The 20,187-nt window shown below is 41.0% G+C and overlaps 1 protein-coding gene across 1 annotated transcript in view; it reads left to right on the top strand.

Annotated features, from left to right (window-relative positions):
- The window catches only part of eya4 (EYA transcriptional coactivator and phosphatase 4), a 255,425-nt gene that overhangs the window by 109,492 nt on the left and 125,746 nt on the right, over window positions 1-20,187 (top strand). Inside the window, exon 4 of the mRNA XM_048596526.1 lies at window positions 18,009-18,075. Within this exon, the coding sequence (XP_048452483.1) occupies window positions 18,009-18,075 (67 nt within the window). The remainder of the gene's footprint in view (window positions 1-18,008; window positions 18,076-20,187) is intronic.

Here is a 20,187-nt window from a genome sequence, read left to right as displayed (position 1 = left end):
CCCCATTTCTGAAGAAGGGTCCCGACCCGAAACGTCAACTTTCCTGCTCCTCTGATGCTGCCTGGCCTGCTGTGCTCCTAAAGACATGCTTGGTTCAGCTTGGAATTCTGGTCGTGAAGGCAGAGCTCATATCTAGATTGCCTTTCTATGATGTGTTAATACAACTTGCCTAATACCTTAATAGGTGTTGTGGCTAAATCACTGTCTCATGTAGCAATAAGCCAAACCCCTGGAAGATCTCAGGTTCAGTTGTTGATCTACACCAGATTTCAGGTCATACAGTGTGTCTTATGTGAAGGTTCTACAGCAGATCTCAATTTAATGTAATGCAATGAAGTAGAAAATTTAGGTTTGTGCTCTTGTTTGGAATCCCTTTACTCCTGCTGTTAAGCACACATGGGAATATGGTGAGGACAAGATTGGGCATATCTGTATTTCCCATCATAGGGTCTTATTGCCTAGGCTTGCCACCACAACTACAGGGCAACCAACACCATGCATCAGCATTGAGGAAAGGAAGGGATAAAGGAAAAAAATGTGGGGTAAAGTAATACATCATTTTGAGCACTGGGTCAGAAGTTAATCGGCGTCATATGCAATAGTTAATTGAAGCTCATGTTGAGACAGTACAAATAATGTTTGTCAATGCATTTTACTCTGCTTTTTTGCGCCTGTAGACATTTCATAATACCTTGAGATTGCAAGTAATCTTATTTACCTCCTATTAAGTAATATGAGGAAAGAGGTTTAAAGTTGTTTCAGGACTTTTAACATTGCCTTTGCGAGAATTTCTGTTTCATTAAAAGAAAAGCATAACTATGTTTGTCAAACAGTAAAACATCAAGAATGTGCTCATAAACACAGTCCACTGTCAAGTGTTCTGATTTATGTGCTGCAGCTGAGCAGCTCTCTGTTTTTGTTTTTCTGTACAGTGTAGCTTTAGAGTAGACTAATAATGGCTGAGGAATTTGTCTTACACCCAAAACAGGGGCAAATTTGACAGAGTGAGACCTCCTGTCCATGCTGGCCTGAAGCCCAAGATATATCCTGCTTTGGGTCTAACTAACATGCTGCCAGCAAGCTGCGGATGCCAAACAGACACCCCACTGCAGCTCAGTGGACAGAGAGGACTGTAAGTCAGCTGACTCCAATGCTGGAAGATCAAGCCTGGAGTCTGGTAATTCTGAGAGACATTGAATGTGTACTCAGTAGTTCAGAGTTATTCTGTGGTCTCAGGAGTCGCTGTCCAGAAAGATCAAAATAAAATAGTTGCTGAGTAGCATGCCTTTTTTTTTGAGCAGGCACCTTGAAGGCACCTTTCTTTATCTTTTGACCTTTTCCTATGTTACATGGGATTTGCACACTGCTGCCTGATCACCTTCAACCAATTCATTTGCTAATTTTACAGTCAGATACAAAGATTAATCCTTTATTCCTGCTGCCAACGGCCCCACCCCTGCTGTATTTACCTTGGCTGGGGATTGGCACTTATATAAATTGGCCTGCCTGCATTTTCAAGGCTTGTTGCTTAGATTGCTGAATGCCCAGTGCAACTATACAAAACAGCTCAATCTTCACTCATTTATATCTGAATTTTGCATTCAATTTGCATGTTTAAGCTGTTTAATTCCCATTTCTGGTGGACACCATGGACAACTAACAGTTGCCCAAGTCAATTTGTCATCTATCAAAATGCTAGCTTAGTTCAGACATACCATATCATGATGAAAAATTACAGCCCTAATATCAACCCTCTGTCTGATAGCTGAGCTGTAGTGTGTCGTATTGACCACCCCAACCCCAGCCCATCCTCCCCCATCATGGTATTGTGTCAGTAACTTACCTGTAAAATATTCATCAGAACTTTTGACTTATTCAGTAAGTTCTGCACTTTTTTTCAAACTAAGAATAGTCATGTGACTTGAGTGTTTTAGAATATACCACAGGGTCGCCTGGTCTTCTGCCATAATGTAAACAGGAAATTAGTGGAACCCCCAAGAAACTACGCAACTAGTTGGAAATAGGGGATGAGTGGTAGTTTGGACTGTCAGTCCGTTTGCCCTTTTACTGGAGAATGGAACAGAAATTCCAGGTAATTACTTAGTTATAATTTCATAGTGCATTATCTTGTTATCTATATTTGAATCCCTATGTCACACTTCCACTGTGTCACAGAAAAGCACTTGTTACTATACCACCATGGAATTTTCATTACCCATGGCGTTCACTCTTGTGGCTTCTCTCACTGAAGATATCACGTTAATGTCAATTAATCTTGGAACATTTGCCTCTGTGCAATTGCTTGCAGTAGGACTGCACTTCTACAAATTTCATCACCAGACACAGCTTTCCATCCGCGACCCGGTGTTCAAAAATTCCCAATTCCATTCTTGTAGGAAGGGTGGGCAGGGGTGTTTGGCTGCCCAGTGATTAAAGTCGGGTTGAAATAACCTAGTATAAAGTCATCTGGCTAAATTAAATGCTCCAGGAATATAATCCTAGAGGTGGATTTCCATGGCCCTAATCAGGATCAAAATGGAGGCTGAGTTGAGAAGGAATGGTGACCATGTCCTGGATCTGTAAGTCCTGCCTCCCTTTCCCTGCACCAGCTAATTTCACCAGCACAGGAGAGGTGCAGATGGGAACCCTGATGCCTGCTACTTATTGTTGTCAGTATCATTTCAAGGATAGCAAGTTGAGATACCGTGATTTTCATAGAGTGGCCATGATTAGGAAGGCTCCTGATGTAAATCATGAGGTCAGGAACTGTGACTTGGAGGCAGTAGGAGTGTTGCCTGCTTAAAGTTCATCACAAAATGCTATAATCTGAGGTGTATCAGTGTCACCTACAGTCAGAATCAGCAGAACCTGGACGCAAAATGAAATAAAGTGTTGCCAGGTTGCCTTTGACAGTTTAATGACTTCTCAAAAAGACTGATGATTTTTTCACATGGATTTTAAATGTTATAATTGTTTTGAGACGCTTATGACCCTCTGGGGGAAGTGATTTTTCGATATTTTGTTCGACTCCCTCTTCTTTATTTTGACAGATTTGTGGGAATTTGAAGGAAATGCAACATGGTACAACAGGGCAAAACATGAACACTGTGGAATGATATAGGAATTTTGGGGGAAGGAGATTAATAATTTAAATGATCTATGTTGCTCTATTTATTCGTTCAAGTTATCAATGTTCTCAACCATGGAGCTGAGTCTCAAAAGCAGGCCCAATCAGTATCTCTCTATCTTTTATGCCTGCTCCCACTTCTATCAATGACTTGCCTCTGGAGGCAGTGAACGTGTCTCCATCCAATGCCCACCTTCTCAGGACAAACATCGAGCATACCACAATGGGAATGCAATCACACACAGGGCTGGCTTGACCATTTAATTGAACTGGGCAGTTGCTGAGGGCTCCAGGCTTTAAAGGGTGCGCAATTAGCCTTTACATGACCAAGTGAATAATGGTAAGATTTCATTCTAAAATCTTCATTTTTCTCCACATTGAATGTAAGAGTTGGTAGGGAGGAGTTCATAGCCATTGTTTGCCTGGAACACCAAAAAACTTTGGAGTGTCCCCAGTTGCATAGTCAGGAAAATTCCCAACTTCCAATCCTAACCTAGTCATATGAGAAGGTAGACCCTAGTCATATGAGAGGGTAGAAAGCCCAGAGCTGGGAAATCTCAAGGTTTCCTCAAGAATCAGCCTACAAGTAAATTGAAAAATGGTTTTAGGTGGATGGCAGCACAGTGGTAATGTTACTAGTAACATTAGTAATCTGTTCAAAAACAAAGTTGCTGGAAAAGCTCAGCAGATCTGGCAGCATCTGTGGAGGAGAAAACAGAGTTAACGTTTCGGGTCCGGTGACCCTTCCTCAGAACTGTAGTAATCTGTTCTGATGCCTTAATAACTTACATTCAAATCTCTCCCAAGATTTTGGGGAATTTCAATTCAATCAATTTATAACAATGGAGCAAGATGCTAATCTCAATAATAATAATCATGAAGTTGCAAGATTGTCATAAAAACACATTTTGTTCATTAATATTCTTCAGAGGAGGGAATCAGAGGTAGTTGTATGGTACAGCCTGTACGTGACTTCAGACCTAGAGCAATATAGCTGACCCTTAACCACCATTCAGTGGTACTAAACCTCAACAGAAAAAAGCACGTCTGCACTGTATAGACTGCAACAGTTGAAGTAAAATAACATTCTCATATCATTTACAGTTTCATATGACTGTAGTATAATGAGTAGCAAACATAGAAAATTTTTCAATGTTAAATTGTGTCAAGTGGGAGAGATTCCTGATCAGCCATGTGATGGAAAGATCCAGCTCTACCACCAGTTTCCATCCAAACTGGTCTGCTCCGTATCCTGAGACTGGATCCCTGGTTCTAGATTATCCAATCAGAGAAAACACATCCTTGCATCTAGTCAGTCCAGCGAATCAGAATTTTATACATTTCAATCAGATCCGCTCTCATTCTTCTAAATTCTATTGAAAACAGACCCAGTCAAATGATCAGGATGGTGTGGTGGCTCGTGGGTTAACACTGCTGCCTCACAGCGCCAGGGACCTGAGTTTGATTCCTCCCGCAGAATGTGGAGTTTGCATGCTCTACTCGTATTTGCATAGGTTTCTTCCGGGTGCTCCGGTTTCCTCCCACAGTCCAAAGTTGTACAGTTTGGGTGGATTGGCCATGCTAAATCGTCCCATAGTGTCCAGGGATGTGCAGGCGATGTTGATTAGCCAGGGTAAGTTTAGGGTTACAAATTAGGGTAGGGGGATGGATTTGTGTGGGATGCTGTTCGGAGAAACGTGCAAACTCGATGGGCCAAGTGGTCTCCTTCCACACTTTAGGGATTCTGTGATATCCTTTCAAAGGCCAAAATCGCACACAGTATTCCAGGTTTGATCTCACCAAGGCCCTGTATTCCTGCAGTAAGATATCCCTGCTTTTGAACTCAAATTCAGGGCCAACATGCCATTTGCCTTCCCAATGGCTTGCTACACCTGCATGTCTATTTCTGTTGGCTGATGTACAAGGACACACAAATTCCTTTGTACATTCACACTTCCCAATTAAATCTCTATTTAAATGAACATCCTCCTGTTTTTCCCACTAAAACGTATAACTTCAAATTTCGCCATGTTGTATTGCATCTATCATTTACCAATTCTCAAACGTGTCTAATTCTCCTTGCAGCTTCCTTAATCCCAGCTCACAGTCCCAGCCACTTTTGTGTTGTCAGCAAACTTGGAAAAGTTGTATTTGGTTCTTTCATTGAGGTAATTTATATATATCATCAATAGCTGGAGCCCAAGTATGAGCCTTGTGGTACCCCACTAGTCACAATGTGTCACCTGGAAAAAGACCTGTTCATTCCTCCCCTCTGTCTTGTGTCTGCCAACCATTCTCAATCCATACCAATGTATTACCCCATCCCCTGTGCTTTAATTTTGCCCACTAACTTCTTATGAGGACTTTATCAAATGCCTTCTGAAAATCCATATACACTACATGCTCTGATATTCCCTTATCTATTCTACTAATTTTACTCTCATATTCGATTTCAACCGCTTAATCAGATTTTTGCCCCCTTTTTCTGAATTCTACAATGCACCTAATCCTCAAGGTTGCTGCTTTTTTCTGGCAATTTTATATGCATCCTCTTTGGACCTAATACTATCCGTTTATTTTGCAAGCTATGATTAAGCACCCTTTCCACTCTTATTTTTGCAGCAGAAATGAATGAGTAATTGTAATTCATACACACATTCTTTTAAGAGATAGTAGGAACTGCCGATGCTGGAGTCTGAAATAACAAGGTGTAGAGGTGGATGAACACAGCAAGCCAGGCAGCATCAGAGGAGCAGGAAAGCAGAAGAAGGGTCCAGACCCGAAACGTCAGCTTTCCTGCTCCTCTGATGCTGCCTGGCCTGCTGTGTTCATCCAGCTCTACACCTTGTTATCACACATTCTTTTAAGATTAGCCATTGTCTATTCACCATCAACACTTGCAGTAAGGTTCCCCAGTCCATCCTTGCCAATGCGTGGTTCGTACCCTTGTAGTTACCTTTTTTTGGATTCAGGGCCTTAATTTCGGATTCAACAACTTCGCTATCCCCACTGAATGAAGAATTCTATTATATTTTGGTTGTTCTTCCACAAGGGACTCTGCACGCCAACGTTACTAATCCATCCTTTCTCATCATCACATACACACTCCAGGAAATCCTCCACCACAATATCATTCCTAATTTGATTTATTCCATTTATATGTAAATTAAAATCATCATTTGTACCCTTATTGCATGCATCTTCAATTTCTTGTTTACTGCCTTCCCCAGCCACCATTTACTGCTGGAGGCCTACAAACAACCCCTGGCAATATATGCTGCCCCTTGGTGTTTCTTATCTCCACCCATATTGATTCCATATCATGATTTTCCATACCAACATCCTTCTTTACTATTGCATTCTTTTCCTTTACTAATAACACTACTCCATATCCTTTTCCTTTTTGTCTGTCCTTCCAAAATAATGATTACCCCTGGATGTTCAGTTCCTATAGCTACTCAAATTCTATGGGGGTCTGGTTGGCTCAGTTTTTCTGGACTGTAGATTTGGATCAAATTGAGGCCAGTAGCATGGTATTCAATTTCCATTCTAATTAGGGTGGACTCGGGGCCTAACTCCCTGCCTTAGCCGTGGTGGAGGTTGTGGTGCTGTGGGTCAGATCTGCCTTTCAGCATACAACCGAAGGCAGAGAAGAGACTGTAGGCTCCTATCGTTCAACTTTGTGAAAACCTTAAGACCATAAAAATAAGGAACAGGAGTAGGCCCTTTGGCCCCTTGAGCCTGCTCCACCATTCAGTATGATTGTGGCTGATCTGACATTCCTCATATCAGCTTTCCTGCATTTTCCCAATAAACCTTGATTCCCATACTGATCATGAATTTATCTATCTCAGCCTTAAGTATGTACAAGGACTGTGCCCCCAAAGCTCTCTGTGGCAAGGAATTCCAAAGACATTGAACACTCTGAGAGAAAATTTATTCCTCATTTCAGTCTTAAATTGGCACCCTTTTATTCTAAAGCTTCTGGCCTAGGGGTATTTGATACACTTTGTGAAATACACTGTAACTGTGCATGAGAATTTCTACAACAGCAGTTATCAGTCAAATACACATGCTATAAAAATATTCTTAATATATAACGAAGTAAAGTACAATACTCTAAATTCTTTGAAGTACAGATATGATGGATTAGGAGAGAGTAATTCCTGTGTTCTATAATGTGCCACTTTAATCCTCAGAATGGTGAATGAATAGCAGATGGTATAATAAAGAAACTCTGTGTCCTTGCCCAGTCTGGTCTTTTTCTGATGCGATTGATTTACTAATGTACAGTCAGTGTGCATTATATATCTATTTTAGTCCTGTCAAGTGGTTGGGAGAAAACTTTACTACTATTATTTTGGAAGCAATCCAGTTGGGGGTCTGACTTACTCCCAGTTTGTGAAGAAGATTGAATTGAATCTTGCCGTCTAATACCCAAACCTTTAATTTGAACCTTGATTAATTTGGTGCAAGTTTAGCAGCAAGGCTGCAGTTAAGCCTCACAGATTATGTATATATAGAAGCTTAGGGCAGGATTTTCACTCCAGTATAGGAGCAGAAATAGAGGTGGATGACTGGCGAATTTCAGACCACTAGCAGATGTGCCATTTTTAGGACAGCAAGATTGAGGCAGAATAGTTACCCACTGACAAGAAGTGAGCAGCTAGTTAATGTAATTAAAAAGTCAATTAAGGTAATGGATCAGAAGCCAACTAGAATTTTCTAGTCCGCCTGAGGGGCCCCGTAACAGAGCAGCTGCCTGGAAGTAGTTTATCGGCAGCAAATGGGGGGAGGGGCGGATGCTTTCTCCAGGATTACTCTCTGAGCATCACGCCTCCTACCTATCTGACCACAGCTGCAGCGACTGTGCCCATGTTTAAGTTCAAATCTTGTAAACGTGCTGAGAGGATGATACCCTTACCTACAACAACAGGCTGCTGCTCTTTCTATGTTGGAAGGCTTCCTACTGACCCTCCAGCACTGAAAGCCCATCCATCATGCTTAATTAGACAATGAGCATGCCCTCTGGCCCATAGTTGACCAGTCAAGGCAAACCCATGTCATTTGACTGTTTCCAACACTGTCCAGGGTCGTCATCTATATCGGACTCTGATAGTCCAAATCTAAAAAATAAAATTCTGCCCTTGATCTCCAATTTAAGTTCAACAGAGTAGTCCCATTTACATCTGCAATGTCTTATTGGGGTACATAGGGTTTTTGTCTCTGTTCTGGTTTAAGTGGTTATGAAACTCTCCCAGATGCTCAATCATTGGTGCTACTACACACTTTAGGACAGTTTATATTGTATCTGATTGGATGTTTGTGGCACAGTCTTTCTGGTCATTCTTAGGCTGCAGGTGTCACTGGCTAGACCAGCATTTAGCCCATCCTATTTGCCCAAAAGGCAGTTAAGAGATAACCACATTGCTATGGATCTGAAGTCACATATAAGCCAGACCGGGTAAGGACAGCAGATCCTTACATTGGTGAACTAGATGGATTTTTACAACAATTGACAATGACTGCACAGTTGCCATGAAGGCCAGCTGTTTATAAAGAATTCAAATTTCATCATGTGCCGTGGTGGGATTCGACCCCAGAATCCATGCATGGAGTTCTGAATTACTAGTCCAGAGACATTACCACTGCATCCCCTAAGATAGTGTCTCTACATTTGAGACTTTCTGCCTGGCCTCACCTCCCACCTGCTCCAGGGGCATGTCTTAACAATATCTACCTTGCACCTGATCTGTGGAGTTAAAGATTTAATTCTGACAGTAAGACGGCAGCATAAACAGTTTTATTTGAGATTTTAGACCAATTAAATTAGCATCTTAGAAGGCTGGTCTATTTCATAGAGTGTACTTGAAATTGTAGTGATACTTTCTATTTTAAGAATGCAATGCATCTTATTTGGATGTGTATGTATTCTGGAGGTGAATAAATGGAACTGTTCCTTTTTGTGCTGCTTGATTACTAATGGGCTAGAATTATGGATACAGTGTTCAGCACCTGATGTATGGTTAAAAGAATATTGCCCTTATTATTCTCCCAAAGAGCATTCCACCGATCTATTTCAGTGTTTGCACCCAAAGGTGCCAGAAAAAGGGGCAGCAGACAGACGAATATCAGAGAACTTTGTATTCACATTCTCTCTGATATCATTTGGTGCAGACCCCTGCCCCATAGAAATGTAACACTATCATTTCTTACACTGCTGTATAAATGGTATCCCATTTAAAGGGCAGACAGCTATGGTCAAGGTCTTAGTGTAGCACATCAGCATTAGTCCCTTATACTTAGCAATGTAGGATGCTGTAGTGTTTGTATCATAGCCTATTTGTAGACAGAGCTCAGGGAACAACCAAAAGCCCTTAGGGAACCACCTTTTTAATTATTGGGCTGTGGAAATGCCCACATTGCTGTTAGGGAGAGAGTTCCAGGAGTTGGACCCAGCTACAGTAGAAGAATAGTAATATAGTTCCAAATCAGAGTAGTGTGTAACTCTGTTGTTTTTGTCCTTTTATGTGGTAGAGGTCATTAGTTTGGGATGATACTGTCAGAGGTGTCTTGGTGAGTTACTGCATTGCAATTTGTAGATTGTACACTGCCACTGAACATCAGTAATAAACGGAGTGAGAATTGAAGGTGGGCGATGTGGATATGGAAAATGAATTTGTAACATATAGGTTGGTGAGGACAGGTTTTTCCTGCAGGTTTTTCCTTTTGTCGGTTTCCTCTCCACCTGCCACAGACAATGTCTAGCAAATCAGTCCTTCAGGACTGGGCCATTTTTATCAGTAATAATGTGACTGAATCACTTCTAATGTTGGACATTGAATTCCCCCACCCAGAGAACACTCTGTGCTCTTGCCGCCTTTAGTGCTTCTCATAATGTGGTGTTCAAAATAGAAGAGACTGAGTCATCAGCTAAGGAGTACAGTAGGTGATGATCAGCAGGAGGTTTCCTTCAAAATGGTTTGACTTGGTGCCATGAGGCTTCATACTGTCCAGAAGCAATTCTGTCCCAACTATATATCACTGCGCCACCACGACTGGTCGGTTTGTACTACTGGTGGGACAGGACATTTAAAGGGATAGTGATGGTGATGTCTGGGACAGAGTCTGTAAAACGTAATCCCATGAGTTTGACTCTGTGAAGCTGTTGCTTGATTAGTCTGAGAGACAGTTTGTGACACTGCAGAAATTGCAGCCACATCGTAACAGAATGTAAATATTCACGTGGCAGTGCCATTTTATGAAAGAAGACACAGCAGTGAAAAATCACACCTTTTAGTGCTTACAGTGAATTTTAATATTGTAGCTAATTTGAAAGTTGTTTGCTGCTCTTCCTGAGATGGCCTTCAGCTGGCTTCACAGAAGTTTTGAATGAAGACATCTCGGCATAGTTCAGCCAGGAATTGACAGAGTTTGAAGATCAAAAGTTCTGCTTGTTAAGAATTTTTTGTTTGTGTGCTAATGCATCTTAATTATATCAAAGTTATTTGTGGTCCTTGTTATATTGGGCTAACATTTCTTCTGCCTGCCACATTGACAGTGGGCTTGATTCCAATGGCTATTTTTAGTGAATAAAAAATAGGTTCGTAGGTTGTGATTGTTGTTAATAGGGTGGCTTTTCTCTTCATGTCATCAAATAATTTGTGTCGTCCATGTGTTAAGAAGCTGGGGATATAGAAAGTTGGAAAATCAAGGGAAAATTGGAATTTCAGGCAGAGCTACTTCATTCAAAGAGCACTTGAAATATAGGAGAGGTTACTATAGAATATAAGGTTAGCCACACTGCACCACGCCTCTCCCATCTCTCATGGATCAACTCCTGTTAAAAGTGAAATTGGTTGGGAAGGCATATTTGTTGAGTAAATCCACCTTAACAGTGTTGTAGGCCAAGATGGTTCAGAAGTGGTGCTGTTCGCGGATGTTAGTGTAGTCTTCAGTGCCAAGCAATGCTGAAATAGTTCATGCTCACATAAAACAAGAGTTGGACAATTTTCAATCCTGGGATTGATAAATGGGTAGGCAACATTCATGCCATATACATGCCAGGCAATGACCATCTCTAACAAGAGAGAGTCTAGTCTTCTTTTCTGTTCATGAACTTTACCATGAGCTGCTGCCTCTACCTGGGGGAAACTGAATTGGGTCTGCTTTATAAATACTATGGCTATAAGAGCAGGTCAGAGGTTGGGATTTCTGCAGTGAATGATTCAATTCCTGATTCCCCAAAATTTGCCCATTCCCCAAAATTTACAAGTTGAAAGGTTGATAAAATACTCTCCAACTGTTTAATGAATGCAGCTGCAACACGATACAATATGCTGAACAGCACACAGGCCAAAGCTGTTTGATGAGCATTCCATCTAGCACCTCAAACCTTCATTCCCTCCACCTCTGATAGGGCACTGTGGTAGTATTATATACCATCTAAAAGATGCATCGTGCTTTAACACCACCTTTCCAACTCATGTTCTCTATCATCTAAAAGGGCAAGGGCAGCAAACACATGCAAACACTGCAAACTCCAAGACCCTTGCAAAATACACGCTATCCTGACACGAATCATTGCTATAACTGGATAAAAGTCCTGAATCTCCCTTCCATATAGCATAGTGGGTTTATCTACACCACATGTACTGCAGTAGATCAAGAGGTAACTCACTACCATCTTCTCAATGGTCACTAGAGCTGGGCAATAAATGCTGAAGATATGGCATTCACATCTGTTGACCGAACAAAAGAAACACTATTTGTAAAGAAGAAAATGGTTGTATAAAGTATTCTCTTGTGTAATTGTTACACACCAGTGTCAGTATTTTTTATATGTTAGTTTGGAAAATATATATCCAAGATGCATCTTTCTTAACCTTATTCTTATTGATCAAGAAGTGGTGGTGATAACAATGTATGCTACTTTCTTATAACAACGTACTCATCGTACAAGTATTAATAATCCTGTTCAGTATCAGTGAAATCGCAGGTTGAGACATTTGGCGTCTGTGTTTGGCTACCATCTGTGGGATTATGACTGAATGACACGTACAGGGTTGTAAATGAGAAGTGCTGTGAAGAATTGGCAGTCTTTTAAGTTAGCATATGCGGGAGCGGTATAGTCACATATATTGGGATAAAGTTTCCACTCTGGTGAAATTAGCAATCCAGACGCAAACTGCACCCTGACTCATATTTAGGACTGAACATAAAATCTTGCATGTACCAATCAAATAGTATTTTATATTCTTTGACATACTTAAGTATGGTAACTTGGTGGAGTTTTATAAATATAGCTAGAAATGGATTTATCACAAAAATATGTGTTCTTTAATTAGACTATATCTTTACCATCTGAGTAACACAATGTTAAACAGAACAGAAAATAACTTTGTTTGGTAAGTAAGAACTTAAGCATTGCAAAAAAGAAACAAGAAGTTGAAGCTTTTTTATCATACAGTCATCAGATCTGGGACACAGGAAACAGATCTCAGAAAAGGACCACCATTTTAAACAGTACAAGAAGAGAGTGCGGTGGCTAGGTGGCTCAGTGCTTAGCACTGAGGGACCTGGGTTTGATTCCAGCCTCAGGTGACTGTCTGTGTGGAGTTTGTATGTTCTCCCCGTGTCTGTATGGGTTTCCTCCGGTTTCTTTCCACAGTCCGAAGATGTGCATGTTAGGTGGATTGGCCATGCTAAATCACCCACAATGTCCATGGATGTGCAGGTTAGGTCAGTTAGCTATAGGCAATGCAGGGTTACAGGGATAGAGTCAAGGGTTGGGTCTCAGTGGGATGCTGTCCAGAAGTTCAGTGTGGACTCGATGGGCCGAATGGCCTGCTTCCACACTGTAGGGATTCTGTGATTGGTTGGGCATCATTGGCATGGAAATGCAGGAGGAACAGGTAACTGTCAGTCTTAATTCTGAGACCAGGCAGGTAGTTTCTGATTGGTCAGTGTGTTGTATGGAGTTGCAGCAGGAATATTGACAGTGTCCAGGTCCCCTTTTAATGTAAAAGGTGCAACATATGCACAAATTCCTTTTTCTTCAAAAAGCTAGGTCGTGTATCTTTCTATTTCTGGCACACAAAAGTACTCAGTTAGCAGAAGCTCATCAGAGTGCTTAATCTGGAACCACAGTCTGCTCTATGGGCATCTCTACCAGAAAAACGTTGAGCTTTTGATCATGCTCTAAAATGCTCACAACAGCAGTGGATATACTGTGTAGTAATTTGAAATAATCCTGTTCGCAGAAGATAACCCTGAATTAGCATCTACCTTCAGGAGAAATGAAGTGTTGAAACATGTTAAAAAGGTATCGTGGTTTTGTGGAAGCATTCAGGAATGCTGGAAAAGTGTTCAGACGCGATCATGAGTGATCACCAGCACTGAAGGAGCAACACAGCCAGCTGGGCGAGATGGATCTCTGTCATTATAATTGACTGATGAAACACATGTACATTTCACACCTGCAGGTTTCCAACTGCACGCAAGCGTCTAGAAGAGTTGTGGGAGACAATAAAAATGTCGTCAACTCTGCTTATCAACTGGGAATCAATCGTTGCAATGTGTTTTGGTCCCCAATTCAGAACCCTGCAGTCAACTAAGAGACCTTTGTATATTCTCCTGACATAGTTTCTGGGCAGACAGAATACATTCGAAAAACAGCTGGGGAATAGTTTTCCACAAGTGCTCATTAACTCATTCAGTATCACCACAAAATAAAGACTTAACAACAATTTATTTTAAAAAATTTTCCCAAGAGTTTCACTCATCCCCATCCATATTTCTGGCAGGCTACCCATTTTTCTGATCATTGTGCAGCATCTCCAAACACACTGTCCAACCCTGTGCACTAACCTCTGTGTGACCAACTCTGTGTTTTAAAAAAAAGACACTGTGCCAAAGAAGTGCAGATAGGAAAGGTGATAAACAAATTGTCAACGTCATAACAATGTAAATAGGGCAATGTTGGGCGAGTGAAATGAAAACTGGCAACTCACCAACTTGCCAGGTACCTTTGATAGCACCTTCTAAACCCATGACCACTACCACCTAGAAGGACAGGATCAACAGATATATAGGGTCACTATCATCTGCTAGTTCCCTTTCCAACCCACACACCACTCTGACTTGGAACTCTGTCGCCATTCCTTCACTTTTTGCTGGGTTAACAACCTGAAAGTCCTTTCCTAATGTCCCCCATTTACATGGACACTGTTCTCGAGTGCCTGACGCCTTGGAGCTGGCCACAAAATGTGATCCAGGATAGCAACGAAGACACACACTGCTCCTGCCACTCACCCCTCAGAGCAACGATGAACTCGACAGGCTGCTAGCAGAAGTGAAGGATGTGGTCCTGCCAACCATCCAGGATGTGCTACTGCTGAAGAAAGCTAGACATCTAGCAAGGTTTACACCTAAAGGAGCAAGATGAGAAAAGCTCAAAAAAAATCTTGTAAATTAATTTTTTTTAAGTAAACCACTACCACCTAAAGTGCATCTCAGAACCACACTTTTGCAGTTCACCCCATCAATCCCATTTGCCACCAAACCCTCTTTCCCTGTCAAAAGTTCAGACCGTCTAACTTTCTTTGGGCCTACCAGAAAACATGGCTGCACAGACCTGTGTGCCTGACCCACCACTCCCCACAACCCTGAGTCTGAGTTCAACATTACTCCTGCAATCGCAGGACCATACCCACTCTCCTGTCTTGGCACTGCAATCACCCTTTCCCTCTCCTGTCTTGAGACTAAACCTGCAATCGCCCCCCACCTGCCCCCATCTTGGGTCTCTCCCATAGCTCTCCCTTCCTCCCCCCTCCCAATTCACCACTCAGACTCCACCTCAGCATCCTCCCTCCACCCCCACCACACCATTTTGGGAAACCCCCTTGGCAACTCCCCGTTGCCTCACCCATGTCAGAGCACTGCTTTTCTCCTTTCCCACTCCCCTAGCCTTAGGTCTGCTGTACCTTCTCTGCGAACTCCCAACCTTCACCTCCCAGCCCATGGACCTCCCAAAAGCCACTTTCCTTGCTTTCTCCTTTTCACACTATCAACCATCATGGGTCCCTTGCCTGTCGTAACTGGAACAACATCCAGTTTTGATCAGCATTTCTCCAAGGATATATGAGCAATAAAAAATACTCTATTTTGTTATAAGAACGAATTATAGTCATTATAATAGAGTCATGCAGCATGGAAACAGACTCTTTGGTCCAATTAGTCCATGCCGAACATGTTCCCAAACTAAGCTAGTCACAGCTGCCCACATTTGGCCCATATCCCTCCAAAACTTTCCTATTCATGTACTTGTCCAAATGTCTTTCAAACATTGTAACTGTACCTGCATCCACCACTTTTTTCTGGCAGTCCATTCCATACATGAACCACTTTCTGTAAAAAAAAAGATGCCCCTCATGTCCTTTTTAATTCTTTCTCCTCCCACCTTAAAAATAAGCCCCCTAGTTTTGAACACTTCCACCCTAGGGAAAAGACCTTTGCTATTCACCTTATCTATGCCCCTCATGATTTTATAAAACTCTATAAGGTCACCCCTCAAACTCCTACACTCCAGTGAAAAAAGTCACAGCATATCTTTATAATTCAAAATTCCATTCGTAGCAACATCTTGGTAAATTTTTTCTGAACCCTCTCCAATTTACTAATATCCTTCCTTTGGCAGGGCGTAGCTAATAGTAATGATGCTATAATAAACACTACAGTGATTTGTCGATGTTAAACAATCCCACTCCTACACCTGGGACTCAGAATAGTTTTAATCCTTGAGCTTTTCATTCTCTTGATCACTTCTGGTTGAGAAAGCTTTTGCTTCAACTTAATCCCTTGTGTGTTGATTTCCACTGATTTCACTTGCATGTGCATTGTGTGATTTCATTTCACTGCCATTGATTTCTGTAGATCATTACTAGATGTCAAGTGTAAATTGAATACTTTGAAACTCACATTGAACGCTTTGGAACACAGATCATGGCAAATAAATGCAATCAAATGCTGTTGAGTATAGAATGATGTTAAATTTTTTTGGTAGCAGTCCTGTCTTCCAACATGATCTTTTGCATTGTTTTGGCCTATTTTGAAATCATGTCGCAACCTAGCAGAAACTCTACCATGTTATTTTGATTTTGTTTGGAAACAAACTGATCAAGGCAAGATTATCTTTTTCAAATGTAGGAGGACATAGATATATGCTCTTTGATGCCAATGCTGTTGTTTCTATTTGTCGTCAACTTTTAATTTTGTGGTTCGATTAGATTTGATCGATTAAATTTCCTTATTCCTCCAAAGGAAATGAAACATTTGAAGTTTATGTTTCCTTGTTTCGTCTGGGTGGAATGAAACATTTGCAAATTCTGTCATGAATCTTGAGCAAGAAAGTGCAAGTGTTTCCTGTTCAGTCAGAAGCAGAGCTGGAAATAAAAGGCAACTTTAGTTCAAACATATCGTCATGTTTTTATTTCTATATGCACAAAAAAAAGAAAGAGTGGATAGAAAATCCCACATTGGAATAGTTCATTCCATTCCTGTGAGTTCTTACCTTATCTAAATTGGAAAAAGAACAAGTGGAGACATTTAGAGTCAGGCTCATATGGATCTACTTTAGCAGTCATTTGTTATTACTGAATGGTATTATAAATACCACAGTTCTTCAATCTATTCAGCTAGGAACATTACTGACCTGGTTCACTATCATTTAATTGGTCAGAGATAGTTTAAACTTTTTCTGGGTCATTTTCTTTCAGTTATGCAATCTTCAAATTATTCAAAGGGGGAAACTTAACCTTGAAACACATATGGTTTTATTTTTATCAATTAAGTTTGCATCTAAGCATTGAAAATCTAAGTAACCAAACAAAATTTATCAGAATCCACAATCAAAATATTACACACAGATGGAAGAAGTAATGTGGTGAATTGATGGAGTTGTGAGGTTAATATTCAGCATTGAGTGGGCTCATTTATATGTAAATATATCCAGGCACGATGATAACATCCAATCCCACTTAGGTTCCTTGTGTGGAGGGGTGGAGCAGCAGAAGTCCTCCGTGATACATGAGCTAATTCTGAACCTCTCCACCCTGGGCCCTCCTCTTCTGTAATCACAAATGCATCTGGACCTTCCCCTCCCCCAGACACCATCCCTGGGCCCTGGTCCTGAGAATGTTCCTGGCAGCAACCTCCTGTCACCAGAATCCCAAAACTGCCCTCCAAGCACATAATGATTCCAGTCAGGCTTAGGGTGCAAGTCAGTGTTGGATCAGTTCATTGAGATCCCACTGATAAAATCTCCTTGGCTTTATACTGTGGTAGGGGCAGGGGAGTGGGATGACGTGATTGAATCAATTTGTTTCCAGCCTCAGCTACCCCATCCCGCAGTGAAGACTGAGCTTTACATTTCTTGAAAGTTTCCTACTGTACCTCTCAGAAGTTTAATTTTCACTGGTTATAACATACAGTATGAGAGCTAACTTAAACTTTATAAACCTTTGAACTTAGACTCTCGCAGGTCACTATTTAGGCCTCCAATCCATATTCCACTTGTATCTTCTGAATTCCAACTGCAGCAATATGGCAGGACTAATGCACACAATCAGTACTACACAAAATTAAGTATTTTTATATTCCAACCGACATTTTTGCAGACGTCTTAATCTGTATTTGTTGCAATTCCTTTAACCATGTTAAATTTTATTTTTCATGCATCATGCATTTAATTCTGCAGATGCCTAACTATTAAAGTTTATTCTGTCATCTCACACCTGCTTTACTTGAGTTTGTGCCACAAAATCAAAATGCATTTGTTCTGCTTGTCATTTAATGTTTCACTTGTCTTTTCTTTTTCCTGTAGTAATAACAAGTAGTGGCTACAGTCCAAGAGGAATACACCAATACTCACCACAGCTCTATCCTTCCAAGTAAGTACAAAAAAAGTTTGTCGTTCAAATGGAATATTTTCCTAGTCTTTATTCATACATGGATTTACATGGAAACCAAATTGTGTATATGCCTGGATTCTATTATCGTATTTTCTCAAGGAAACCACATCTTCTTTGTTATTTCTGGTAATGTCGTCACACAAGACAATGCCGTATTTTGAGAACATAGAACAGTAGAGCACAGAACAGACCTTTCAGCCCACCATGTCTGCGCCAACCATGATGCCATTCTAAACTAATCCCATCTGCCTGCGCGTGGTCTGTCCTTCTATTCCTTGCCTGTTCCTGTGTCAGGTTAAGTACCTCTTAAACATTGCTAACATATCTGCTTCTACTATCTCCTCTGGCAGCACATTCCAGACACCTATCTGTCTCTGTGTAAACAAAAAATGCCTCACACATCCCCCTTAAACTTTCCCCCTCTCACCTTAAATCCATGCCCCCTTGTATTTTATGTTTCCACTCTGGAGAAAAGTCTTCAACTTTCCACCCTATTCATGCTTCTCATGTTTTTATATATTTCTATCAAATCATTCCTAAGCCTCCAAAGCTCCAGTGAAAATAATACAAGTTTATTCAACCTCTCCTTATAGCTAATACACTCTAAACAAGGCATTTTTTTTTTGCACTCTGTCCAAAGCCTCCACATCCTTTCTTTAGTGTGGTGATCAGAACTACACATGATACTCCGAATGTGGTCTAACTAAAGTATTACACAGCTGCAGCATGACTTGCCAACCTTTATACTCAATACCCCAATTGATGAAGGCAAGCACACCGTATGCCTTCTTTACCACCTTATCCATTTGCATTTACAGTTGCAGGGAGCTATGGACTTGCACCCCACGATCCCTCTGTATGTCAGTGCTCCTAAGGGTCCTGCCAGCTATTGTTTACTTTCTTCTTGCATTTGACCTCCCAAAATACATCACCTCACACTTGTCTGGATTCATCTCTATCTGCTATTTCTCCATGTAACATTCTAACTGATCTATATCCTGCTGTATCCTTTGGCAACCTTCCTCACTATTCACAACTGCACCAATTTTCATGTCATCTGCAAACTTACTAATCAAGCCATCTACATTTTCATCCAAATCATTATATATATATTACAAACAACAGAGGTCCCAGCACAGATGCTTGCAGAACACCACTTGTCACAGACCTCCAGTCAGAAAAATACCCCTCCACAACTTCCCTGTGTCTTCTATGACCAAACCAATTTTGTATCCGACTCACTAATTCACCATGGATCCCATTTAATCTTCTGGACCAGCCTTCCATGAGGGACCTTGTCAAAACCTTCAGTAAAGTCATTATAGATGGCCTTACCCTCATCAATTATTTTGTCACTTCCTCAGAAAACTTGATTAAATTTGTCAAATAAGACCTCCCCCAAACAATGCGTGCTGGCTATCCCTGATAAGTCTATTTTTTCCCAAAAGCAAGTAAATCTTGTCTCTAAGATTCTTCTCCAATAATTTCCCCACCATAGGGCTCATTGACCTATAATTTCCTGGAATATCCCTGTTTTCTCTTAAATAAACGTTCAGCATGGGCTATTGTTCACTCTTCCGGAACCTCACCTGTGGCTAGAAGGGATACAAAGATCTCTGACAAGGCCGTCCTGCACCCCGCTTAATATCCTGGGATAGATCCCATCAGGTCTTGGGGACTTATCTACCTTAATGTTTTTCCAGACACCCAAAACTTTTTCCTTACTATTGACATGCCCCAGAATATCAACATACCCCTCCCTAATCTTACCATCATCCATGTTTTTCTCCTCGGTGAATACCGATGTGAAGTACTCATTAAGGATCCACTAACTGCATGCATAAATTCCCTCCTTTGTTCTTGAGTGGACCTACGTTTTCCCTAGCCACTGTCATCCTATAATATATATATAAAATTCCTTGGGATTCTCCCTAATCTTATTCCCCAGAGAACATTTCATGGTCACTTTTATCCCTCTTAATTCCTTGTTTAAGTTCTTTCCTGCTTCCTTTATATTCCCCAAGGGCCTTGTTTTATTTCCGTTTCCTAAATCTTACATACTTTTCCTTTTTCTTGTCAACTAAACTTCCA

Source organism: Rhincodon typus, chromosome 5 (assembly GCF_021869965.1).
Source record: "Rhincodon typus isolate 14 chromosome 5, sRhiTyp1.1, whole genome shotgun sequence".
In the NCBI taxonomy this organism is placed as follows: domain Eukaryota; kingdom Metazoa; phylum Chordata; class Chondrichthyes; order Orectolobiformes; family Rhincodontidae; genus Rhincodon; species Rhincodon typus.
This window is presented reverse-complemented; position numbering and strand designations above follow the sequence as displayed.